General features: G+C 38.2%; 1 protein-coding gene across 3 annotated transcripts in view; it reads right to left on the bottom strand.

Moving 5' to 3' along the window:
• Positions 1-27,244, bottom strand: part of ube2f (ubiquitin-conjugating enzyme E2F (putative)) — a 53,140-nt gene extending 25,896 nt beyond the window's left edge. Inside the window, exons 1-7 of one of the 3 annotated variants that reach the window (XM_059342970.1) lie at positions 26,996-27,236; positions 22,837-23,023; positions 20,824-20,853; positions 17,300-17,365; positions 4,561-4,628; positions 921-991; positions 184-241 (exon numbers count right to left, since the gene is read on the bottom strand). In XM_059342970.1, coding sequence (XP_059198953.1) covers positions 184-241; positions 921-991; positions 4,561-4,628; positions 17,300-17,365; positions 20,824-20,853; positions 22,837-22,951 — 408 coding nt within the window. In that variant the 5' untranslated portion in view covers positions 22,952-23,023; positions 26,996-27,236. Of the gene's footprint in view, positions 1-183; positions 242-920; positions 992-4,560; positions 4,629-17,299; positions 17,366-20,823; positions 20,854-22,836; positions 23,024-26,995 lie in introns of all 3 variants that reach the window. The other 2 variants (XM_059342969.1, XM_059342971.1) reach the window with 2 other exon arrangements.
• Between the last annotated feature and the right edge of the window lie 515 nt (positions 27,245-27,759).

Consider the following 27,759-nt stretch of genomic DNA (forward strand, 5'->3'; position numbering starts at 1 on the left):
TCTATCACATATGCAGTGTAGAGTAAGTAAAGTCCAGTTGGTCAATCCCTCACCCAGACTTGAAGACAGATCAATTCATACTTACTTCTGTTCTACAGAAAATGCCCATAATCAAAAAATCTCTGAAACATCACTATTCTAAAATAAAAGCAACATTCTTAGAAATAAATGTAATGTATTTACCTTTAATGTTCTAGTTGGGGCCCAGCCTGTGCCATCAATAGAATGTTCCCTCAATAAGCTGGAAAAAGAAAGAGAGAAACAAGTTATTTACAATACTTCCATGTTATCTAAAACTTGTTGTGGCAGATCATCGTATGTTGTTGTCTCCCACAATGCCAAAGGTTCTGCAAAAAGTTCTGCACTCTGGTTTCCATGTTTGTCCTGTTGTAGTTTAAGTATTGACCAATCACATTTGAACAGGCTTTGGTTGAATGAAGGTAAACAGCCTGCGAGGAGAAAAAATTGAGGTGGACTAGATTGCTCAAAATGAAATCTCATAACTCTCTCAGTCTCGGACTGTAAACTATGACTGTTGCATGGACGCGGAAGTCTCGGCCTGGACATCTGCTACCTTGGAAGCCCAGGAATATTCTCCGTTGCCCCTAGAGACTAAATCATCGTCAAACCAATAACTGATGACTGACCCTGTTCAGAGATCACAAACTCCAGTACCACTGATTTATTATCCCTACCAAAACTAACATTTTCAAAAAGAAAAAAAGAACATAATTTAAGGGTTTGCCTGTTCGTTTTTTAGGAATGTGGGTGAGAATGGATCTCTAGCTGCAAAAATACTGTTAAATTTGCATTTTTCCATTTAGACCAATAATGCAAAATAAAATAAAATACAACAACTTGAGATAAAGGCAGGAAGGAGCTGCATTAGTGAACCATAAAGGAGCTGTAGACAGTTTTACCTCAAACAGATCTCTCCATTCTCTGTGATGTTAGGATGCCATATTCTGGTCAGACATCTCACTTTAGGAGGCTGGAAAGAAAGGCAAAAATAGGGAGGAGAGGGAGATGCATTTTTTTATTTTATTTAATAATTAATTGAACGATATAATCAGCTTTGACTCACCAATATTCACTTGTCGGATCATATATATAAATAAACGTCTTTGCAGATGTAAATGGAGATAAATTTAGCTAATGCCCAAAAATGGCCTCAAGTCCTCATCAGTGACCAGTATAAATACCAGGTATGTGCTTCTGGGCTGTAAGCTACTTCAATATAAGACACATTTGTGTGTTTTGAGGTAAAATCAGGCCTTTGACCAATGTAAGATCCTTGATGACTGTTCATGGTTAGCTTTTCTTTGTATATAATTTGTATGTGCTTATACAATTCAAAGGATTTCTATGGAACCATACAAAAATAATTATGAAAAAATACAGTATTTTTGTCTGTGGTGATGTGGTTTGAACATTTGTATGTAGTATATTCCCTCAGTTTTGGAAGATTCTTCAGTCCAATAGACCAGCCCTCAAAACTCAGGCCAGTGTCCACAGATGGTCTTTTCACTGTTGTTGGTCAACACGGATGCTTTTGTGCCTTCTGTGTCTGCATATGCTCCATGTCCCGCTGTGTTTTGGGGCTTTAAACTTGCCTAGTTAGTGTTCAAGTCTGAAAAGGCAAAGATCCCCCACTGGGTGTCTTCAATAATTTAGTTTCAGTTTGACAATTCAAAGCCAGCTTACAAGATATATATATATATATATATATACACACACACACACACACACACACACACACACACAAACCTGCACTTTTTCAAATCTGTCAGCTCAGAATGCAATATCTGCATCGAGATGAAAATAAATTAAAAGACAATAAAAATTTAAAGGAACAAATGTATCTATTGTACTGTACCGTTTAGATATAGTTAAAAGATAATTTTCTCCACAGAATCTAAAGTAATTTTTAGGGATTATTTTTATACATCCGATATCAGAAATGCATACATTTTCCATCTTATTTGTGCCGATTGCCAATAAATGCACATATTCTTTTCTACCTAATTGAAGTGAACATCAAGTCACTCACACAGGGGAATTAAAACCCTCTGATATCTTGCTTCTGTAGTACGTAGTAGTACAGCTAATGGCTAATGATAATAACAACAATGTATTAATATTTAAAAAACGACATTCACTGTAATCCATGATGGAACAAAAGTGCTTTTTAAAGACTTGATGATAAGTAATTAATTCAACAAAGCTTCTGAAAGGGATACAATAATACCAGAGCACTCATTGGAACAACAGTGACAGAGTAGGCGTTTTCCAGACTACAGTGTTCCACAGATATCCAAAAAATAGTAATGACATTGTACTTGTATAGGACATAGTTGACCTCAGTGGACATTTTTCATTTCGGGCAAATGGCAACATTTCATTTTAAAGCCATTACCTGTATCTTGCATGCCTAGCAATTTTAACACAGATTTCAGAAATTCCCACTCTGCCTGGCACACATTCCCAATCTCTCCCCAGGTATTAATTATAGCCCAAAACACCTGTTGGTCCCTTCCAAATGGACACCTATTGTTTTGTTCAGTTTATCTCTGGCTCATTACTCACTGCTGTTATTGAATTCAATCAGCTCTGGTTATTTTCTGTGCTGTGTAACTGCTGAACTCTTTTTTAGTTAATCTGATGGATAGAGACTCATACACAGTCCTAACCTAAAGCCTGTATGTATGAAGCAAAATCAATCAAACACTTTTCAATGGGATGTTGTTATCTGAGCTGCAGGTAAGATTTTAAACCAGGCTGTAGACTTTTTCCATCATCTCATCTGAAGTGTAGACTTACAGGCAGAGATGTGTTTTTTAAGACTCACTTGCGGTTATAATTACTCTCCATAATTACTCGCAGAGTAAATGAGTATCATCCCCCTCGGCTCACTTTAACTACTGCTGTGCAATTTAACCCCAATATGGATTAAATGTGACTTTATAACAGGTAATAAACTGATGAGAAACAGTTCTAAACTTTCTGTTTTTGCACACTCCTCCTCCACAATATGTGCCACAGGAGTAATTCTCTACATGAACGCCAGCAGGCCCAACTTTATGAATCGATTAACCTTTCATGATTGAATGTTTATTATTTATCATTCTGTGGCAGGCATCATAAAACTGCCACGGATGGCTGAATGTAGAGATAACTGAAGTGTGTGTGTGTGTGTGTGTGTGTGTGTGTGTGTGTGTGCGTGTGTGGGTGGACAGGATAAAACACACAAAAGATGGAAATAAAAGGCAGACATACATGTGTAGGGATACATACAGACACAAATAAAAGACACATTCACAAACAAGCATACTGGCAGGGTGAGATAAAGCCAGTGCAGGAAGAATGAATGGAACAGACAAAGAAAGTGGTTACTTGAATTCATGAAGGCCAAGTGAAAAAAACATACTGCCACAATCAAACTGCAAGTCTTCCATACGGAGAATAAGAAAAACTATAGGATAGATGGTAATATTTATAAGCACCAAGCTTCCTAATTTGATGGCCAAAGTACATCTTTGGTTGGTTCAAATGTCAACTTAAAAATAAAGAATTCAACATGTGAACCCTTTCAACACCCGTTTGCTTTTCCACAGGCTCGAGAGCCACGTCATTTCATCATTGTGTACGTCTGTATACGTCTCCACTCTCTCAGTAAGTATAATAACAACAATGGCGGACTGCATTGTCTCTTTACAAATGTTGCTCCTGACTTTGTGAGACAACGTTGGCATCCAAACACGTCATGTACAACACATTTGTGCTCCTTGTCTTGAATTCTATGGACAGCCTTTACGTTCTTATTAACACTGAACGTAGATATTGGTGTTATAAGCTAACGCAAGCCCATATCAATCACATTGCAGTTAAACAAATAAAATAAAATGAATGATACATGTTTTAGTTGGTCTTGTTGGTCAGATAATCCCGCCCCAGCCTCTGATGTAAGTGGTTCGTGATTCAAGACCAGCAAAGAGTTGGTGCCGATCTGGATCCAGTTTTCCTGGCCAGAAGCCAGTTCTTTTGGCAGTGAAAAAGGTCAAAAAGAACTGGTTTAAGATTAGGCATCAGCTCTGAACCGGCCTTGGAACTGCCTTGGTCGAAAAGGCGTAAGAGCTGTCCGCAAGAGAGACCAGACAAAGAAAGCTTGGCGGAAAAAAGTGAGCTCATGGTGTGGCCATGGGCCATCAGGCCATGGTTAATGTCAAACTATAACCAACTGTCAGCCCAGTAATTTGATATCCAAATTAATTTTAATGGAAAAAAGCAATATTGATGCCACCATGCACACATTTTCAGTTGAGGCCAGCTGTTTATAATAGGAGGGATACACTACTTCTTCCCAGAAATTGCTTCATACACAAAACAACAGAGCAGAACACACTATATCCGACAGCAGATCTGGAAGGGTCCTTATTTTTAGCAGGCCAAAACAGGAAGCTGCCACAATGCTGACAACAAATACACAGGCGCGCATGCATACAAACACACAAACGGATACATTTTTAACACCAAATAACGAGACATAACTGGAGCACTCACCACCATGTTATAGGCTTCGGGGACGTCTATTTCAAACTGAAACCTTCCACTTTGGTAGTAACCCTCATCTGGAAGAAGATGGAAAGAAGGAAAAACAAGGGTTAAAACAACAAACCAAGGTTTTTTAAGTAATGTGTACACATTACAATACAGTATATGTTTTATAACAAATCAATTTGGCAAACGCAGTATGCTATCAGGTGATGTTGCAATGTGAGCAAAAGAAGAGCCATGTCTGCCTGAAAAACCTGAATTTTAATCTTTTTTTTTTAGCTGGAGCCCTCCCCTGCCAACCCAATGGTCACGTCTCAACGTGACAGAAGTCAGAGGAGATCGACCAGCTCAGTTCAACCAAGATCAATGATGAGCGACAGGAGAATTGGACGAACTGAATCTCAACCTAGGAGGTTCTCAGGGGAGTGAAGGCCTGATGTGTGACCTTTCAGTCTGACCACATTCTGTAGGTCAAACTTAATTCTGGCTTATTCCTCTCTTTCCATTCTCGCAATACACACACCTACTACTACACCCCATTCACTGGGCGCAGTGATTGTGACATTTGTTTGAGCCCTTTATATATCCATCTACCTTTATGTGCTGCTAATCAATGCAAGCTGCCTCTTTCCATCTTCACATCTCTACCAACATGTAGCCTTTTAAGCCAATTAAAGATTACAGATCTTATGTCCTGAACGAATCAGGACATAGGATCTGTTTAAGAGGGCTCTTTAATTAGTTGGATAACATTTACAGTCCTACTGTGATTTTATAGGGTGGAAAAGGTCTACAACACTTTCAGGGATCAGAGGAGAAGCTGGAAATAAAGTCAGATTTGGAATGGAAAAAAATATATGCTTGTTAAAAGGCTCACACAGTTGGATGGATACTCTTGGCAACTCCTGACTGAATTCAAGAAAGTGAGGGATTGAGAGGAAGGGAAACCACTTGATAATAAGTCATGTATAGACAGAACTTGCAGCCAGTATCCAGTTTTGCACATTTTATCTAAAAATACCTTCCTCCGCAGCCGCACATGGACCAAAAAGTAAAATACACTTATTTTAAACCATCTCAGTTAGGCAAACATGTTATTTTCAACTCACAATATAAAAATCTGCCAACAATACTCCACTTATTTCAATACAGCTCTGACAGGGCATCAATAACACTTTAAATCATGTTTCAGAGGAAAAGGCTTTTTAACACACACGTTCAAAACAAGCAGGTCCCTCGCTCTCACTCTCTACCCCCATCTGTGTGCTCAAACGCTGAGCAATTTGAGATAAGGCTTTCGCAAAAAAAGGGCCATCTAAACCTCACCCAGACAACATTCATTGTAACAAAGAAAGAGGTACAATTTAATTAGACCGCACAAACAGTCGCCTCCTGTATTATAAATGAGAGGAGACAGAGGAAGAGATAACACTGTGTGAAATGGGGAGATACGGCTTGAACAACTGTCAGGTAGAAAGGAGGATAAGTAAAGAAAACAGCTACACAGGAAAACCAAGATGGAGAGATAGAAAAAGGGGGATGAAAGAGGGAAAAAAAGGAGAAAAGAAAACAGACCGACAGAGGGAAAGAAAGAAGGAGGACAGAGAGAATCTACTGACTAACAGCGGCAGTAAGAGGTCTTCAATAATTCATGAGTGTCTTCAGTACACTGGAACAATCGGTCTTTACTGTCACAGGACACTGGGCCACATACACATGCAATACCTAAACATCTTTAGGGAGTCACATGTTCAAACTAAGATGTTAGATAGCAAGTTATTGGAAGGGAATGCAAAAAAAAAATCCTGAAATGTAAGACTCAAGATTCTTTACTTCTTGCAACACGGAGGTATTTGCTAATAAGGGGATTAATAATTGTCAGGCATTTTCTGATATTGATCCTTTGAAGCAGTCTGAAAGCACCCTTAGTCCTATGTAAATAGAGCCTTTGTCTGGGTTTACAGTTTTGACTACCATAACTGCAGTAAAGAAGATCACGTGAAGGAGAAATTAGCCAAGATTAATTAGCATAAGTGTAATGTCCCCTGTAGGGAAAGCAAGTGAAGCAGAGCCATAGGTGCAGGGCATGATTGAGTCGACAGATAATTATGGTTTGTGACAGAGCTCTGAAAGACACATCAATTATTGCAAGAACAGTAAACGCATACAAACAAGGAGGTTTCTGGTTTCCACGGTCCTGAAAACAAAAGGTCATTGGAATATGTAAGGAAGCCTAGCCGCTGTTTTACACTGATGTGGTGTGAACTGCTGGATGGCACAAAATCTCCTGAAACTAAATAACTCAAAATCTGAAGTCCTATTGCTTAATCCTCCCATCCACACCAGCTCCATCCTAACCTCACTTGGTCCCTATGCCAACAGCGTAACACCCACCGCCCATAATCTAGGAGTCATTTCTGACTCAAACCTCAACTTCGAAAAACATATCAATAAAGTAGTTCAGTCCTGTTTCCTTCAATTCAAAACCATATCCAGAATCAAAAAAAATATTTCCTGCTCTGACTTGGAAAAAGTAATACGTACACTCATATTCTCCAGATTAGATTATTGCAACTCAGTTCTTTCCGGCATAAACCACAAATCACTCTCTCGCCTCCAACTGGTTCAAATTGCAGCAGCGAGGCTTCTTACTGGTTTTAACAGATGACAGCACATTTCTCCGATTTTAGCTTCTCTTTACTGGCTCTCTGTTTATTTATACATACATATATACATGAATATATCTAAATATATATCTAAATATATATATATATATATATATATATATATATATATATATATACATACATATATATGTATATGTATGTGTATATATATATATATATGTATGTGTATATATGTGTGTGTGTGTGTGTGTGTGTGTGTGTGTGTGTATATATATATAAATATATATATATATATATATATGTATGTATATGTATGTATATATATATTTTTTTTGTAATTATTATTATTATTATTTTACTATTCTTCATTGTTGGTTTCTCATTTTTGCATGAGTTTTATTCATGCTTGTTTTGTCAAAGCACTTTGTGAACTCTGTTTTTAAAAGTGTTATATAGAGCTGCAACAATTATTCAATTAATCGAACAATAATCGATTATTAAATTAATCGCCAACTATTTTGACAATCAAATAATTGGAGCCGTTTATATAAAGACAATCAGTCCAAATTATCTAATTTCAGCTTCTTCAATGTGAATATTTCTGGTTTCTTTGTTCCTTTATGACAATAAACTGAATAGCTCTTTGGTTTGTGGACAAAACAAGAGATTTGAAGACGTCATCTTGTAGTTTGGGAAACACTGATTGATATTTTTCAACATTTTATCGACCAAAAAACTAATCGATTAATCATTTAAATAATTGACAGATTACTCGATAATGAAAATAATCGTTAGTTGCAGCCTTAGTGCTATATAAATGAAGGTATTATTATGAAAGGAAGTACTTTATTATCTTTTCTTTTGTTATGTTTTTTTTTCTTTCTTGCATGGATTTGTCCACTTGTATATTCCAGTTTGTTTAAGTAGAGTGGGGATGGAGGGACACACAGAACATAAGGCTAGGGTGAGATATAGTAGGGCTGGGCAATATTTCGATATATAAAATATATCCATTTTTAAATTAGACCATATCGCATATATCGATATAGTTCACATATTTAGTTCTTTTGTAATGTTTGTTGTTCTTTTCCTATTTTATTTCATAGGGTATTTTTATTTAAGATATTTTTATTTAAATATGCACTTTATGGAGCTTTGATTTAAAAAAAAAAAAAAAGGTACTCTTGTTGTTATACAGTATTTATGTTCACTTAAATAAACAGTTTCAATAAAACTACTTGTGACATGTCATATTTGACTGACTTTGACTGAACATTCGTTCTCACTTTGCGATAAAAATATCGGGATATATATCGTATAACGATATTCAGCCTAAATATATCAGGATACGACTTTTGGTCCACATCACCCAGCCCTAAGATATAGGTCCTTCGACTGTAAATTTTTTTAAATTTATTTTTTTAAATAATTAATGATGTTGTCACAATACCAGCATTTACAATACAAACTGCAATACCATAGTGGCATAAAAATGATACTTGACAACTCTTTTAATATCATGACAAAAATAAAAAGTTTGTATAGACACACAAATACTTTTTAACAACCTGCACAGAGTGAATGACTGAGACCTATCTAACAGTCAGAGGTTGAGGACCAGTCAACCTACATTATGAAACATCCATATAGCTGTACTGCGACATGAGCACCGAGCAATACATGCAACACTACTGTGCAGAGTGGAACCTCTCTGTAGCCTCTTCTTGGCTGTCCAACAAACAACAAAAACACAGCATCAACAGCAACAAAGCACCAGCGACCTCCAACATTGGCACAACAACTGAAACCTCAATGTGTTTGGTAATTAACCTGTCCTAGTGCACTCTTTGGGCCAAGCCAAAATTAAAATGCTATTGTCTCAGCTCATCAACAAAGAGACCAAATACTAGGAAGTGTCTCCACATTTTAGAGAAGGATCTGAGACAAGTAAAAGAGCAAAACATCTCCAGTTTGGGAGTTCACAAAGCCAGACTATTACAGATATAGTTATATTCAAGCACAGGGTGACATGACACACACCGAGAAACTGTGCAATAGCTGTGAACAGAAGATTAACCTTGGAACACTTCTGGGCAATTGTATAAAAAGACAAAAACTCATTTTAGGTGTTAGATATATTCAGAAAGACTGCAAAATATGATTGCTGCAAAAGTTCTTTGTACAAAGTATTCAAAGAGGAAAACCTCCAACAACATATAAACCTGTACCAAATAACAAAACATTGACATTCAAACTCAACATTATTCAGTCTGTCTAAACCTTGTATTCCTGCATAGTTGCAGATAAGGATTAGGCTACACTAAAATTATTAGTTTGATATTATTTGAAGAATGACACTCCAGTGCTGAATGCATTGTTTCCGACTGGTATCATCCAAACATTTTCAATAATTTATTTATTGAAAAAAGATACATAATCATTTCTAAAAATTGTATTATCATATTTCCACTGTGTTAACGGTGCGCTGTAGTAGCAATCTAACAGCACTATACATGACATTTACCTTGACGACTATATTAGGCTATATTCTTAAAAAAGTATATGTGATTTTAAAAAAAATAATACTAATTTAATCTCATGAACCACTTCACTCAGACTGATGACTTCATTTCAAGAAAGCCTATTTTGATAACCGGCGCTTTTATTTTGAAACCTAGTTGAACCTAGTAATTCATGCTAGCAAGGTTTGATACAGTAAGCTAGTTTTGCTCAAATTAATACTCTTGTATTTCTTCAGTTTTAAAATTGTTGTTGCATTTTTCAGTTTCAAACTGTAGCTTTATTTAACTTAATTCTCAGCTCATTGGCTTACTGACACGGCCGCAGAACTGAACGCTCACCGTGTTTCAGTTCAGTGATACTGATAAGCAGTCAGAGATAAAAGAATAAATAAAAAAATACACAGATTGATTAAAAATTCCACCTGATCGACCAAATTAACAGATTAATTATTCCCCATCACTAATTCGGTGTAGCTCTGCAATACATGCTTGTGTCAATAAGCGGTCATTATGTGTTGAAAAAACATTTTATTCCCCAACACACTGTCCCTAAAATATGGCCACTCGGGCCAGAGTTTTGCTGACACACTCAAAGTTGTCAGGTTCCAGCAGCAATGTGCACCACAATACATCAATTATTCATATGCAAATCAAGCAGAAAAAGGACACATCTGAAACACAATGTGTGCCAATTTTTCTTTCATTCTTGTATTTTTTAATAATCCCAACAAAGACGTGTGAGATTGTGTTCACCCCAGAGTGTTGCTGCTGTCCCCATTCCTCAGAGACACAGGGGTCTGCAGCAACAGGGTCACAGCCGGGGCTGCTGCATGGGAAAAGGAAACTAATGGAGTAAATAAAGACGCATTCCAACTGATCAGAGCTTGAAAAACATCACTAGTATTTGTTTTTTTATGTTGCAAAATAAATGTTGTATTCATGTTGATAAAATCAATTATTTAGATGTAATATACAGATTAATAATTCAACCATGATTAAAAAAAATAAAATGGTATAAAACAAAAAATATTCTCCTAGCCACCCGCCTTGCTTCAATTAGGTCTGAGCAAACAATCAGTTTTTGTTTTCTTTGGTCTTTGAATGAGCTGATTTGAGTTACATTGTCTCTCAGAAGACAAAAAATAATAATAACTGAAACAATTTAGTACTGAAAATATGACAAACAATAAATTAAGCTTTCTTCACCTGTATAAATATTGCACCACATGACTTCAATACAGCAAAAGAAGGAGTGTGTGTGATGAGACGTGCCGATCTTGAGAACCAAAAGCAGATAGACGTGTGACTAGAACACATCTTTGTCTCTATGGATAGAAATTATAGATTGTTTTATACATAGAATGCAAAATTGCGGTTTCATATTATTGTTGCTCTGTAAATGTGTGTGTACAAGATGTTTAAGGCCCTGTTTAGATGGAGACGATCTGGACAGAAACGCAAAAGTGGCGTTGTGTTCTCACTTTTTATTCCGCATTTAGACGAGCGTCTTTGGGGGGAAATCTGCATGCATACGGTGATGCAAAAGTACGTGAAATTCAATGTAGTATGCACGTCAGGTGGCTAGGTGGTAATGTGAAGCACTGCCACACAACACCACCAAGAGCTCCGCATGCGTAGAGACTTCTCTTCTCTCCTACTTCTCTTCCTAGTAGCGCAAAATAGCCTACAGTCGAAAAAAAACAAAACATGCATCACATGCATCAAAAGTGCTGCCCTAGGTAATTAATGTGCCTTCTCTGTTCTGTTATATTATCTGTGATAATTCTGCTTAACTGCTGAAGTGACTCCTGGATAGTTATCAGAGCTGCTAGGGCAACTTGAATGTCTGACTGATGGAAATAGTCCGACATGTTTGTTGTCGTTGGCCTAGACTGTAGACAGATGTTACATAAATGCATACGCGACGTGAGCAAGCGTTAGCTGACCAGAGCACATTTTTGCATTTTAACCCTTCAGACGGAAACTCAACATTTTTAAGATTTTGTGTGTTTTTAAGATTTCCACTCTGGGTGGTTTCAAGATTTTGTGCGTTTTTAAGATTCCACTCTGGGTGGTTTCATTTTTGGGGCAATTTAAGCCCCAAAAAAGCCGTCGCTGTCTAGACAAAAGGCACATCTGATAAAATATTTTGTCATTTTCACCAGAGAGTGTTGTCATGTAAACAGGCCCTAAGGAGCACAGGAATAAGTGAAACCACTGGACATGAATTAGGGATGTGGATTTTGTCCCGTTTTGGACACATCATGTGAAGCTGTGGGTTTAGTGGCTGGACCCAAGACCTGATGGGCCTTAGGTTTGTCTGGAGTCCGGACTAACGACAGTCAATGAAATGCTCAAATTACAGCACTACTTGCAGCATGAATAATGTTCATCTCGAGTAAACAGAGCCATTCCCGTGAGAAATGTAGGAGATAACAAAAACAGAGGAAAATAACAGAAAAAGACAGGAAAGAAGCACTTACATAAGCCTCGAGCTATAAATTCTCTACATAACAAGTCGAGATGATTTTACCTTACGCTGCTTTGAATATAAGAGATATTGTACAACCTGCAGTTCCCTTTGTATTTTATATTTTCCTGACCACTTCCCTGCAGTGCAAATTACAGATTCTGTCTCACTAATAAACTACAATTCTGAAAGGAAAGCTGACAGCACAGTATGTGGACAAAAGAAAACTGAGACACCTACTAATTTGCATCAACCACAACTTGATGTGGCATTTTCTCCTGTATGTACTTCCAATACTTTTATTTTTCTCCTGAAAATATTTCAAGAAATGCAGTTATCTGATTAGTGTTTTTTAGAAATGAATCCTCTCTTTATTTTTACTACAAGCTGGTCGAGAGTGGAAGAGAGGTACAGGTACACGAAACAATATGTGGACAGAATTTCCCTCTCAAGGTTCACAAATAGGCATTTTGCAGGCTTCGATGCCCATTCGACCTGTGGATATGACACTGTATTTTGATAATGTACTGTATTCGGTTTGACTCCAGTGTAGCATGGTGCCCTAGCTGGAGTATAAAAAGTGATAAACTGTGTTAAAACACCAGATGTGTCGAGCTTTTAGTGGGGAGGACACAGAGAGAGCAGGCAAGAGGGAGAGAAGAGAGAAGTGAGAGAGAGGGAGATTAAACAATGAGAGAAACAGACACACTACAAGAGAAAAGAGTAAGTGAAAGGAAGTGGAAAGGGTGTGTGTGTGTGTTTGTGTGTGTGTGTGTGTGTGTGTGTGTGTGTGTGTGTGGAGGGAGGGTGGCGGCACGTCAGCAGAGACAGAGGTTCTGAATAATTGAGCAAGTCGTTCTCTGAGAACTCAATCTCCCTATCAAGTCCTCTTAAAGAACATGACACCAAACCCCGTCTCTAATTGCTGATCTTTGCTTTTCTCTGCAGATTTTTGCTTACAAAGACCTTTGTGAAAACTAAGCTGGAGTTACAGTGCCTGCTCGGGTGGCAGGGAGATGGATGAATCACCACAACAACACTTAACTTGCATTTACACACTCACGGCCTGGAACAGCAAGAAAACTTTGAATGAATTCATCACTTGCTAAAACAACAAGATAATACCATAACATCTAACTTGGCAAGGATGCAGTGACTTTTATCATCTCTCTTGTGTCGAGAGACTGGTCTCCCCTCAAAAATGTTAATATGGTGGCTCACGTCACCCTCGCAACTACCTCACTTCCGGTTTTTACATACATTTACTTACTTTTTAAACAGTCTTTTATAATGCCTTACCGGGAAGTTTTTTACCCTAAACCTTGGTCAGTGGTTTTGTAGCCCAAATTCACAAAAACTGCAGCCTTTTTTACAACTCCTAACCATGCATGTACGTATAATGATGTGTGTGCTATTTCTAGAACGCTCCGCTCTGTACCGTGAACCGACCATATGGGTGATTTTGACAAATGCTCATATGTGTCGTTATGGGTGGTATTGTCTATTCTGTTGTTTTAGTTGGAGATCTTGTTGGAATAATAAGTCAAATAAGCAACTACAAATGCAAAACATATATGTAAAATATAATGTAGAATGTGGAATAAACAACACAACCAAGACTGTGGCTCAAGCTTCTTAAACTGCTGCAATATTCTTAAAGGTTGTTTCTGTCACACATGCCAATTGATATTGGCCTGCCACAGCAATTTAATCAAACCTTAAAACAATGGAACTCAATTAAATTAGGAAAAAATTAAATTCTATGAAATTGTCACATTTTACAGACAGATATCCTGGTTAAACTTGAAACTAAATTGCTGCTACAAGGTCTCTGAGTCAAAACAATGATAAAAGGCTGAATTTCGTGATGTTGTGAACCATGGACTCATGGGAGCTGAGGTCTTTTCCTCTTCAAAACTAACAGGCCCGGTGATTAAAAACCAATAAAAACACTGAACGAATGGTTGTACGTTAAAATCGGTGTTTCTTTGATGCTGTTAAGTGATTACAGGACATCCCGGAACATCTGAAAGCCAAGCTGCTTTGCTTCCAATGACAAAAAATCCTTCCAGTTAGTTAAAAATGGCTGAGATCTAAAAAGGACTAAAAATGTGGCTTTATACAGGACAAAAAGTCAATTTAGTTGTATGGCAGCTTCTGGCAGAAAACCCCAATGCTGCCGCATGAGGAACGGGGATATGACATCACTGACAACCGACCAAATTAACCCGACAGATTTTTTTGGTTAGAAACCTTTGGGATAATGTAAGTACACAACTCAACAACACATTAAATATTTAACAAAAAAGTTACATATTATACCTTTAAACAATTTGAGATTAGCCAAAAAAGCTGCACACTTTTCCCAGTATGTGTCTGAATTTGAAAACTCTAAAAATAATCAATGTTTCACTATCCTCAATCACCAGTCTCTTTCTTTGTCTCTCTCTTTCAGTTACTCATGCACGTACACATACACAAGGCCATGTGTCTCTCTGTGTTCTCCTTGAAATGCAAAGGTGACATTGGGTTTGAGGGAAGAGAGAAAGTGTGCGTATGACAAACAGAGAGCAGGATGTGAGAGGTAAGAGAGTCTCCAGAGACTTGGGTAATCCCACACCAGTGTGCTCCATTTATATTATATTCGACAGGTAGCCCAATTTGCTTCGGAACACTGCTGAGTAAGCAGATTAGACTTGGGGTATAATGACAGCGCCACAGTGATGCTGAAATACGGAGAGGACTGGAGAGCCATTCCAAGGGAATACTTTAAGACACATAGACTTACACTTGCAGGCTCCTACTTGATCATTATCCATCATACACAACATATACTCCCACACACTCAAACCCTGCATATTGTCTGGAATTATAGAATTAGAAAGCTGCATGTCCTACCTGGAGGCTAAGGCTAAGAAAATTATTTTTGAGAGAATTGTTTCACATTAAAGTGACAATTTGTACTCTAGTTCTGACATTTTAGAGTCAAATTTTCATGTGCTTGTGGTTATTTGGTTCATGCTCTATGCTTTATATGAATTGTTTCAACATTATTACTGATGTCCGTTCTTCAAAAGACGCTTTATTCCCTCCCCTGACTAGCTAGTGTCAGTTCAGATCACCTGCAGAGTAGCAGCCCCACACAAAACTCCTCAGAATAAGTCTACATTAAACCCATGTTTTACCTTTAAGAACCATGTTTTAATGCCTTTGCTTAACCTCTGTGATGTTTTCCACAGAGTCAGAAAAAAAGTTTTATAGTGGTCACAGCTGAGAAAACCCCAGCACACCAGAGTGTATCTCCTGCATGGCTGCTGACAGAGCTGTCGGCTGAAGATTTAATCACACTGGACGGTAGCAGAGGAGGTCAGTCGAGCATCTGGTTCAAAAGTAGTTTCACCGGCCTCCCTGACAGTCAGCCCCAGAGCTGAGAGCACCGGGGCAGCCAGCAGACACCAGTCGCACTGCCCTGCCTCACACTGCCCTCCGTTTACATTACCCTTCTGTACTCCCATCACAGTTAGTCTTGTGGTTAGGTATTTTTGAGACAAGACTTTTAACGTTTACAGCCTGCCATGCTGTTGTTCCTGCATTGCTCTGTGTATCACAAAATGTGCAGTAACTCGTCTGACAACATGCAAGTTGATTGGGGTCTTTTTTTTTTTTTTTTTTAAAGATTATTTTTTTGGCATTTTTACTGCTTTATTAGATAGAGACAGATAGAAAGTGGGAGACAGAGGGGAAGACATGCAGCAAAGGGACCTCAGGCCGGATTCGAACCCGGGTCCGCTGCAGCAAGCACACGGCCTTCATGGTAAGCGCTCAACCAGTGTGAGCCACCGGGACGCCCCGATTGGGGTCTTTTTAACTGATCATTCTAATCATCTACCTTAAAAATGCAGCCCTTTTGTCATATTTGTAAATTATTATATAATTTTAATGATTAACTTAAAGGCTATAGCTGGCTTAAAACACACATTCTCTTATGTCTTTGCTAAAACTAATGTAAATGTATTGAAGCTGGGTTACATGAGCTACCTACCCAAAGTCGTGTATTATAGAGGTGGGGGAGAATATCGATACAGCATGGTATCGCGATATTTTGCATGGCAATATAAAATTGATTCATGGCCGCCAAGTAACGATATTTTAGGAATATACTGGAGATAATGGTATCATAGGAAACTAGAAGATTTAAGAAAGGATGTCAAAATTTCATATCGGGAAGTGGTTAAAATAACGCTGCAAAGTTAGGCTTTCTTTATGTTTCGTTAAAAAAAAATTCAGAGCAGTGAAGCTTAAAGTTGAGGAAAGTTTGATAAAATGCTGCAGTTGTCCATACATGTTTGATATCAGTTCAGTTCAGTTTGACTGAATACTTTGTTGGTCAGTCTGTGGGTTTGACTCTCATTGTGGAGAAATAAAAAGACTGAAGTGAGATGAACAGACTGATAATTTTCTCTTATTTGACAAAACAATTCTTGATCAAATTTAATTTTGTGGACACAAAATGCAATTAAACAGTTAAAGCGCAATATATACTATACTCACCATATTGCAAAATGCTTAAAATTGCAATAATATCATACCACGACTCAAGTATCAGGATAAAATCGCATCGTGGGGCCCATACGCTGATTCACACATCTAGTGTATTACCTATATCAGATGGCGGTGTGCAAGCCATGTGCACAGCAACAAACTAACTGATTGAGGCATTAGAAGACCAGCAGCTCCTATGCTATTTTATCAATGGAGACTGGTGGCTTTGCGAGAGCGGAAAAGAGCGGAAAAGATTCTAAATATAGCAGATAACCTAAACTGACATATGATGTTTTTCCAATGCCCCCCTCCACAACAGTTAATTGCTTTACTCCTTCCTGCATCTCCAAACTTGGGGCGTGCTGGCCGACCATCTACTGGAGGCAACTGTGTGTAAGTACCTCATACAACCCCACTTTAAAAAATCCTAACCATCCCTTTATTATCTCTGTACAATATGCATGTAGCAGTCTAGTTTAATTTCAATGTCCTGGGTTCAGGGTCCCTGCTGAGTTTCCCCACTTATGAATTGAATAAAGCACTTATTTGAGAAAAGGGGGCAGACGGATTATTTTTTCTCTTACCAGGAGACACTGCCAGCTGAAAATGATGCAGCTTGTCCTCATCTGGGAAACTGGCTTTGCATGTACCTGGGAAAGAGAAAAGAGGGGAAAGTTATTAGTTGTCAGAGTCAAAGGTTAAAGCCAGAAAGCAGCTTCTATCATTAGTTTTCAGCATTAAGATCAATAATTCTTCAATAATATATAAAAAAAAAACAATATTGCATTTTTAATAAACCCTTCAGAGCCACAGTTTGTTCATTCCATCTATACAGACTGCAGGATTTATGCTTTGGGACTCCCTGTGGCACCACATTCCCCCCTGGTGTTCAAGGACATGTACTGCGCTAAAGGCAGCTGGCATCACATAGTGCAGGAGTGTTTTTTAACCACATTCATTCATTAAACGGAACATAAAATCAGCTCTTTTCCTTGATTAGCCTGTCCTTTTTGTTTGGTGTGAAATCGGAGTCTTGATTCACGTGGTAACTGACATATTGTGAGACATGTTAATGGTAATGACTGTGATTAATGTAAAGGGAATGCAACAGTTCAACCACTTCTTAATCATGCAGAGCGGATCATCTCCAATGGGATGCATTTTAAATATAGATCCTTACAAAGAACTGATGATCATTTTATCATATCTTAGTCAGTTAATTTGTCTTTTTGAGACTTTCTCCACCAAGCTCATAAATCATTTATGCTGAATATTTTGCTTGAGAGTCAAATGCCTCTAAAAATAATTAGATATAAAATAACATAAAGTAGCCTTTTTATGAAATTAAGCCTGTCATCCACATGTAAACTGCATTTGAGGTTACTGAAAAATTTATAAAACCCCTTTGTACTGCATTGTCAGTGTGTAGACATCAGTGTGTGTGCTGTTATCTCCTTTGTCAGGCGTCACAAAAGAGGCAACATGGATCAAACATTGCTGGTTTTAACCAGCCAGCAGGACTTGATTACACAGGAATGTACACTTGCTCTTCCACTATATTGAGGAAAAGAGGCATCACAATGTGCTGTGGAGCAATCAATAAACCGTTGTGGCCGGATAACCTTTTGGTAATAGCTTTTTTTCAGGCTTCTGATTGACCAACGCCTCATTCTTTTTCCTTGTGTGATTGGCCAACGTGGCTTTAGGATTAGGGCTTTATGGCAGCTTGTTGGCTCTTGACAGCATTTCAACTGTGTGTTTTTTTTTTAATGAGTGCTCCTGCGGATGGGATTTCAGAATATATATGAACCGATCCCCTCCTCCTTTTTCCTGAGTTGCTGTCTGCCTATAAGAGTGAAAATGAATCAGTAGCACAAAGCCAGGTTCACATAAAGCATTGTGTTGAAGCATCATGAAAATCAATACTTTCCACAACACCACATTTCATCTTTGTTGGTAATAAAGCACAGATCAGATGAGGATAACAGTCATGAGAGCTGGATAGTTTCTTTAATGGTTCAGTGTCCTGATTCACTTACTCCATCGCCCACTTGTACACCCCAGTTCCCCAAAGTGTAGGCCAACAACCCATGAACTACTAGAATTATTAATCTGGTTTCCTGGATTTCTGAGAATCAGAGTTACTCTACTTCTTATAGGTGGGAATCTCCAGAGGCCCCACCATACAATTTTATCTAGAAGCAATATTATTGCGATTTTAAGCATTTTGCAATATGGTGAGTATTGCGATACAATATATTGCAATTTAACTGTTTAACGTCATTTTGTGTCCACAAAATTAAATTCAATCAAGAATTATTTTGTCAAATAAGAGAAAATCCTCAGTCTATTCATCCCACTTTACTCTTTTTATTTCTCCAAAATGAGAGTCAAACCCACAGACTGACCAACAAAGTATTCAGTCAAACTGAACTGAACTGATATCAAACATGTATGGACAGCAACAACTGCAGCATTTTATCAAACTTTCCTCAACTTTAAGCTTCACTGCTCTGAATTTTTTTGAGTTAAACATAAACTTTGCAGCGTTATTTCAACAACTTCCCGACACGATATCCTGATGCCAGTTTATTCCCAAAAGTGAGTCCACAACAGCCACCAGAAAAAACAAAAAACACGAAAATACTGAGGGCTCACCGATGCTAAATATCGATACTTGTCGGCCATGAATCAATATAATCTTGCCACACAAAACATTGTGATACTATGCTGTATTGATTTCTTTCCCCACCTCTAGCATGCATGAAAAAATATCCCCATAATAACAAAATATATTCTTTATTACTCATATGGTGTCGATTTTTCTGAGCTTTTTTAATTTCACTGTGTGCTACTTTATCTGCTTACTTGTCTGGCTTTCATGGTTCTCAGCTGCGCGAGGGAGCTCATCAGACCACAAACAACTACAGGCATGCAGAGTTTAGCCAAAGCAATCATAATTCATTCAGCACTCATGCATAACAATAACCAGATAACTGACTAATGAAGATCTGATTTACTGTATTCTACATTTTTAAATAAAAGCCAGAACTAAATAGCAGTCAGGGGTGCAGTCTATTTGAATAAATAAATCCTGAGGCCAGAAGTATGAAACAAGCATGAAACCCGTCCAAGGCTCAAAGTGCATGTGTTTATACTGAGTGTGGCTCATTTCCAGCCTAATACAGCAAGCATTTATGTGGAAGCGCTGGGAAATTTGGCTTCAGATAAAAATCTAAATTGCTGTGTGTTTGGCCTAGATTAAATACTTTACATGTGGATATTTTGATTATAATTTAATTTGTCAATAATTTAGAGCGACTAGCCTAACTAATTTACTGTGAAAAACTAATCAGATTTCGGCTGAATTGTTTTATTATGGCACTAAATTACAATATAAAATATTATTACAAACAGTCTTTACCTAAAAGTATTAAAGTAACTCATAAGAATATGGAGGGCATCTATGGGCAAGGCTCTTTTACCGACCTTATCGCAAACATTTATAAAATCGTTTGAATAGCCCAAATAATTCAGAAAGTCTGAGACAGATAAAACATCCAACAAACCACAGACAGTATAAAATAGTGGACAAAGTCACTGTGATGTCACCCATTGGTTTGTGGACTCTGATTTAAAAAATGACAGCTGACTCCTTAGAGACAAAACATACAGCGTACCGTGGTAGCAACCTGCTAATCATTTTGGAACACTGCCGTAAAGCACACCCAGATTCTTGTCTTTTTTTATGAGACCATCATTTACAGAATGAAGACTTGAATGAACATTTACAGAATGAAGGGAAGAGAATTGAAGACTTGAAACTAGCAATTGAGACCATAAACTCATCAGGAAAATGTTTACAGTGGTAATAAATCAAGTGAGAAGTAGGCTCATTTCCCTATTGACTTACATATAAATTCACTTCTTTGTGCAACCAGTGGAGTCTCCCCCTGCTGACGATTAGATAGACTGCATGTTTAATTCCACTGCAGCGTTAGCTTCACTACCCAGAGGTAAAGGCAAAGTCAAAATAACTCAGAGGAATCAGGCTAAAATAACTGAATGAGATCAATGTGAATGGAAGTGGAATGTAAAGTGTACTTACTAGGGAGATTGGCTTCAAGTTCTGCAACTTCTGTTGAGAGAAGAACAAATCATGAATAAGGAGAGAGCAACACATACACACACACGCACAATAATGTGTGAACTTCCACACCGAGAGCTGACACTGTCACACCCAGTTTTGAAATAAATCAGTTGGAAAAGTTGCTCCGCATAAAATGATAATGTAATTTTAATATGCAAGTTGTGAATGCACACAACACAGTGTAGCAGAGGTAAAACAACTCGATCAGTATGTAAAACAAAGAAGGAAAGAAAGAAGAGAACAAACAGAAAGACATGTAAAGAGAAGCTGTTGTTGCCTCTGGGGCAAGTCTGGTTGGATTTTTAAAAGCTTGCAGGTTCAGTGTTTTGTTTTCACATTGCTGACACTCTTTTCACTGCTTATTTGCATCATCTGGTTTAACACCTCAACACTTCCAAAAAAGGCAAGGCGGGAAATGCATAGTCTCTAACTGCCATTATATTTCTATTCTGAGTGTAATTATTAGGTACTTCCCAGTAGTAAATGGTTTGTTTATTATACAAGCACTGCATTACTTTTTCACATTTAGCTAGCGTTATGATTAGTACCATTTCATTTGTGAAATAGATCGGGATAATTAAACAATTATGTTTTACTGGAAAGAACAGGAAGGACAGGCAATAAAAAGGTCTCATCAGAGAGGCTTCTTATTGCTACGAGCAAGATGGACTACATTTTCCTCAAACATAAGTGTGTTACAACAAGCCTTTCATTCTCATTCACATTGAGTTTTTTGAAGTGCTGTTCCCACGACAGCTCATTTAGCAGAACTGGACTTGACCTTGTAATTATCACCTCTGTGAGCATCGAACTTCTGTGAGCATCGAACCATACTGCTTGAGTATCTCAAGGGGAAAAAGACCTTCCGCGAGGCAAAAGCTTGTTCATTCAAGTTACTTGTCCAACCAAGACATTATAAAACATTAACATCAAACTATAGCTTTGAGATGGACAGGCCGTTTGGTGCGGCGTCGGCAGTGATGCGGGCGTTGTACCGGACCGTCGTGGTGAAGAAGGAGCTGAGCCGGAAGGGAAAGCTCTCGATTTACCGGTCCATCTACGTTCCAACCCTCACCTATGGTCATGAACTTTGGGTAGTGACCGAAAGAACAAGATCGCAGATACAAGCGGCTGAAATGAGCTTCCTCCGGGTGGCTGGGCTCAGCCTTAGAGATAGGGTGAGGAGCTCGGAGTAGAGCCGCTGCTCCTTTGGGTCAAAAGGAGCCAGCTGAGGTGGTTTGGGCATCTGGTAAGGATCCTCCCGGGCACCTCCCGTTAGAGATGTTCCGGGCATGTCCAACTGGTAGGAGTCCCCGGGGAAGACCCAGAACACGGTGGAGGGATTATATCTCTCTCCTGGCCTGAGAACACCTCGGGGTCCCCCAGGAGGAGCTGGACGTTGTGGCTGGGGAGAGGGACGTCTGGAATGCCCTGCTTAGCCTGCTGCCCCCACGACCCGGCCCCAGATAAGCGGAGGAAAATGGATGGATGGATGGATGGATGGATGGATGGATGGATGGATGGATATAGCTTTAATAGTACTAGTAGTGATAGTAGTAGTAAATGAGTAAAAAATAAAGCTAAAGCAAAGACAGGCGAGAGCCCAAAGGCAAGAGAATCTGATGGTAAATGGTGGCGGTACAAGTCAGAAGGAGACAAATGTAAACAGAGTGACAAAAACTTAGTTGAGTACAACAATTTAAAGGGAGAGGGAGGAGGCATGGGTTGGGAAGCTGCATCTCAAGGCAATGTGAGATATAAATAAAAACCAACTACATAGAGGAGCATGAACTTTACATGCATCACTTTTATATTTCTGTACTGAAACAGAAAACACAGCTAAGGCTTAGCTTTCCTTTCTTGCAATGTCATTCCTCAAATATGCAGCTTGTTTGTTTAGCTTCTGTACAAAAAAAAGTGATGGGACCTTATGAAATACATGATGGACAAAGTAGACAATGAGCCAAGTACCTTTGGTAAGTAGGCGGTCTCTGATGGAAACCCTGTGGGTGGAGTCAGAGGCTCCTGAGGCACGGCCCGTCTTTCCTCCATCGTCCCTCTTCAGCTTACTGGCCAACGTAAGCATGGCTACGCTGCTGTGATCTGCCTCGGTCTGCCCCACGCTGCACTGCACTGCACTGCACTGCTGCTCAAAAGCCTGACAATAACAACATTAATATGTTAGTCAGTGCAGAATAGGGAAAGAAAATGTTCAAAATGCTTATAACAATCATTTAAAATTTCACTCTGGTTTCCTCTCACAGTCCAAAAATGACTGTTCAAGGTGAACTGACATCTCTAAATTGCTTGCAGTTGTGAATGTGAATGGTTGCCTCTCCTGATATCTCCATCCTGTTATAGACTGATCTGTTCTGGCTGAACTCTGCTTCTAGCGCAATGTGCTGGAAAAGGCTCTGGCTACCAGCAACACTGCACAGATTAATCTGTTATATCAAATGAAAAACGGGATGGATCAAAAGACCATGTCAGAATTTTATCCAAGGCCAAAGCTCAGTTCCATTTAGAAATGATAGATCTTGAGGCTTGAGTTTTGCAAAAGACATATTTTCAATTTCAATCCACACATACTATTGAGGCTATTTACAGTATGAGTTTTAAGGAGATACAATGGACACAGATGGCAAGTGTTTCATGGGTGGGGAAATAATGAGGTTTAAGGCTACTCTTTCCTGTTCATTCTAAAGCAATAAACTGCCAACTATGACACCATTTAATTACCGTGAAATAATGGAGTGCTTGACATCGATTAAAGAAGCCAATTGCAATTAGACTCCCTCTAGTGGAAAGTTGCTATATAGTGTAAGTGTTGAGTTACAGTCTTATATAGTAGTCTCATAAATTACATGAGGCTTCCTGTAGGAACCTGAGGTCATGAATAACACAGCCTTTGCATATATTTGACTATTTGTAGAGAATAGGCTTTTGTGTAAAAAAAAAAAAAAAAGCTGCAGTTATTAGCAGCTTAGGGAGTTGAATTTTCACCATCTGCTCTTAGTAGTCATGTCCATACGTTAACTGCTGTGGTTTTCAGACATGGTTATACAATAATACAACCATTGTATGTGACAGGGAACTTAGATGTTCATAGCAAAAATTTTAAAAAGCAAATCTTGTCATTGATAATCTATTTTAATTGTCTAGAATAATTGTGCGAGACACAAATCAAAAATCCTCTAATAGCATTAATGACATTTTTTCACTGCTAAATGATATTGAACAGGCTCACTATAAGATGGGAAGCCAAAAGAGTACTTGAGCATCATGCTTCTGCCAACTTTCCGATAACACTGCAGCAGGAAGCATCACGTCACTGTAAATATTCTGAGATAAAAGCATTCACTCTTCAACACGTCATCCTGTAAGTATCAATGCCATGAAGAAGCAAACCGCCTGAGTGAGTTTCTGCCTTTGCTGTGGTTGACTTATTTCCTGGGAGTATTGATGGAGCATTTATTATAGGAGGAGATGATGCATTTGGTTTTGTGTGTCTATCTGTCTGCAGCTAATCTCTTATACTACTGGACAAATCAGCCTTCTTTTCATTTATGACTGTATGTTCTGACAGTCGCCGTGCACACAGCTCGATGAAATTCATTACCTTGGAAATGTGTCTGGATAACTATCAGGACTACTGCAGTGGTATGATTCCAAAATAAACTGATTTTGCTGTGACTGTGAGAAGTTGTGTTTTGTCAGGTCTGTCAGCAAGACGAAAAGAAAACAACTTTTAAACTGCTTGTTTCTGAGTGGAGTTCAAATCGATCAGGATCAGGACATAACGTATACCTGGCAGGGATCTGGACTCTACTGAGTGCCTTTTTATAGTTTTGTAATGCATTTGAAAAATAAACAATATCTTTAATAGATTGATGTACTTCAATCCAGAAAGAAAGGCAGCGAAAGTCTTGCAAAGACAATATTGAAATATGTTATACATTTACTGTCAAATTACCAAAATTAACCATTTTAAAGTTTAAAATTAGAAAGTAATGGTTAGTTTTACTGACATTCCATTATTCAAAACAGATCATGGTAAGAAAACTGACTATACATTTAAAAACAAACACAATACAGTATGTTAACTTCTAAAAACACCAATACATAACTTTCAGGAAGTCATACTTAAAGCAGTCATTCCTGGTGCAGCAGTATCCGTACAGCCACAACCACCTTGACCCCACTGCTTGCATCACACACTTAATGTACCACTTTGAAAAATATTACTTTACTTAACTCTTCTGTTAAAGATGTTTTACCCTCTCTAATTAAAGCTATTCAGTTGTGTCTCTGCACTCTGTGTGTCTACTCTGGGCACCGGGTGAACTCATTTGGGGAGCAGTAGAAGCCGGAGGTTAAGGTGTCAGGTATCAGTGAGCCCAAATGTGTGCCACTGAGTCTGACTAAATGCCCACCTGCCCTAGCTGTCACTCACTGCACCCTGGTGTTGCTCACTGACACAGACTACCTGGATGTTGGTCCAATAGCTGCAGGGCTAGGAACAGGGTTATGCAACTAAGTTGGCAAAGAAAACACATGCACACACTGGTTGCTACAACTAGCCAGCAAATAAACATACACACAGAGGAAAACAAATATGTCTTCTTGTTGTCCAGTCACATCTTTTTCCACTGGGTTTACCATATCGTCACCCTGTTAAAATAATCGCCTAACTCATTTTTTCAAGTTTTGCAGGAAACACTAAAAACTTCACCAAAGTGTAACATATGACATTTATTGATCATTTCAATCAAAAAGGATGTAAAGGATGGCTATTGGCATAGTAATAACACTGTGTGTAAATTATGGAACTTAAGAGAAATAAATGACATAGGCAACTTTTTTAACATGCGTTTGTGACTTAAGCAAGATATGGTAACACTTTATTTTGAAGGTGTCTACATAAGAGTCACACAAGCCATGGTCACAAAGGCATGTTCAAAAAATTGCCTAATTACTTAAGTAAGGGATCTGAATACTTTTTCCACCACTGAACATATGACATTTATTGATCATTTCACTCAAAAAGGATGTAACAAAGGATGGCTATTGGCATAGTAATAACACTGTGTGTAAATTATGTAACTTAAGAGAAATAAATGACATAGGCAATTTTTTTAACATGCATTTGTGACTTAAGCAAGATATGGCAACACTTTATTTTGAAGGTGTCTACATAAGAGTCACACAAGCCTGTCAGAAACATGACATGACAAGTATCATGAGCATTAATGTTACTTCAAAGTGTCATTAATGTTCATGACACATCCCATGTCCTGTTTATGACACGCCCATGTCACTCTTATGTAGACACCTTAGAGTAAAGTGTTACCAATATTAGTGTCAACAATAAAACACTGATAAACTAAACTGATAACTAAACAATCTCCCTCTAGCTCTTCTTTGCTGGGTTCTTATCTGATGCCTATGAATGTGGCAAATTGTCAAAGAAGTGATGATCTTAAAGGGGTAAAATCACATGATCTGATCAACTGAGGATGTAGGTGATTTTACCATAGGTGGCTGGCGTCATGAGGAGATGATTTCAGCAAAAGAAAACAATTATGACAAAAAATGACTTAGGCGATTATTTTAACAGTGTGACGATATAGGAACACGCCTTTTTTACATATTATTTTATATATCACGAACAATACTACATTGGTAGCATAAAGAGCAAGTCCACTTGTTCAGTGAAAAGGGTGTTGCCTTTTTTAGCTTTAAATTGTTCCCTGTAACTCACAAGAACAAAATGAGTCTAACTTGGTACGACAGTCAAACACAGGCAATTATGAAACATGACCTCTTGAGCAACTGACAGCAAGCTTAATACTAATGTAAACACTTTCAGAAGTTATGTTATCGCCTCGTCACTGTACTTTTAGCTCGTTAACCAGTGTAATAACAAACAGCTAACATTGCTAATCACAGCTAGCTAGACACAATGCACAAGCTTAAAACCATTCTCAGCTCAAACCTCTTTCTCTCATGAGTGGTTGAGTGCACGAAGGAATGTCACTTGTTTCAATTATATAAGACGCACGCAAGTCGTTAATGAAGAATCAATGCTAGTGAGTGTTAGCTTGTGTGCTATCTGAGCGGTGTTTTTTACCTGCAGCTGTCTCAGAGCTCAGAGCTAGCGCTCCGTGCTAGGCGCTGTCTGCAACTCCAGCTGGAGGCTATATGAGGCACGCCCGACTGTAAATAACTCCAAAAGTTATTGTTTGGGGGCTCGGAGTGGATATAAACTGATTTGAAAATCAGCTGTCAGAACTTCGCTCCGGTGTCATGGGCAACGGAAGCGCAGTGAATGCCGTTTGTTAATGTTGTCCGTGTAGACATGGCGGCAGATAAACAGTTCCGCAGTGCAGAAGAGGGGTCTGTTGTTGATGCAGTTGTGAAAATCGTCACCCTGTTAAAATAATCGCCTAACTAATTTTTTCCAGTTTTGCAGGAAACACTTAAAACTTCACCAAAAGTGCAACATATGCAGTGGTGGAATGTAACTAAGTACATTTACTCAAGTACTGTACTTAAGTATAATTTTGAGGTACTTGTACTTTACTTGACTATTTCCATTTTATGCAACTTTTTACTTCTACTCCACTACATTTTTAGGCAAATATTGTACTTTTTACTCTAGGATAAAGCTGCCAGCTTTAGTTACTTTTCAGGTTGAGATTTAACATAATATATATGATCTACGTAAAGTGATTAGACGTTTTTTTAATTAAATCTTTTAACAGTATATTAAGTAATTAAAAGAGCCCAATCTTTACCAAATTAAAACACAGCGTACATTAAATCACCAATACAAATAATGTAATAATATATTTAGAATATATAAAACAATCATAGTGTGTCCATTCTGCATAA

Source organism: Centropristis striata, chromosome 10 (genome assembly GCF_030273125.1).
Source record: "Centropristis striata isolate RG_2023a ecotype Rhode Island chromosome 10, C.striata_1.0, whole genome shotgun sequence".
NCBI lineage: Eukaryota > Metazoa > Chordata > Actinopteri > Perciformes > Serranidae > Centropristis > Centropristis striata.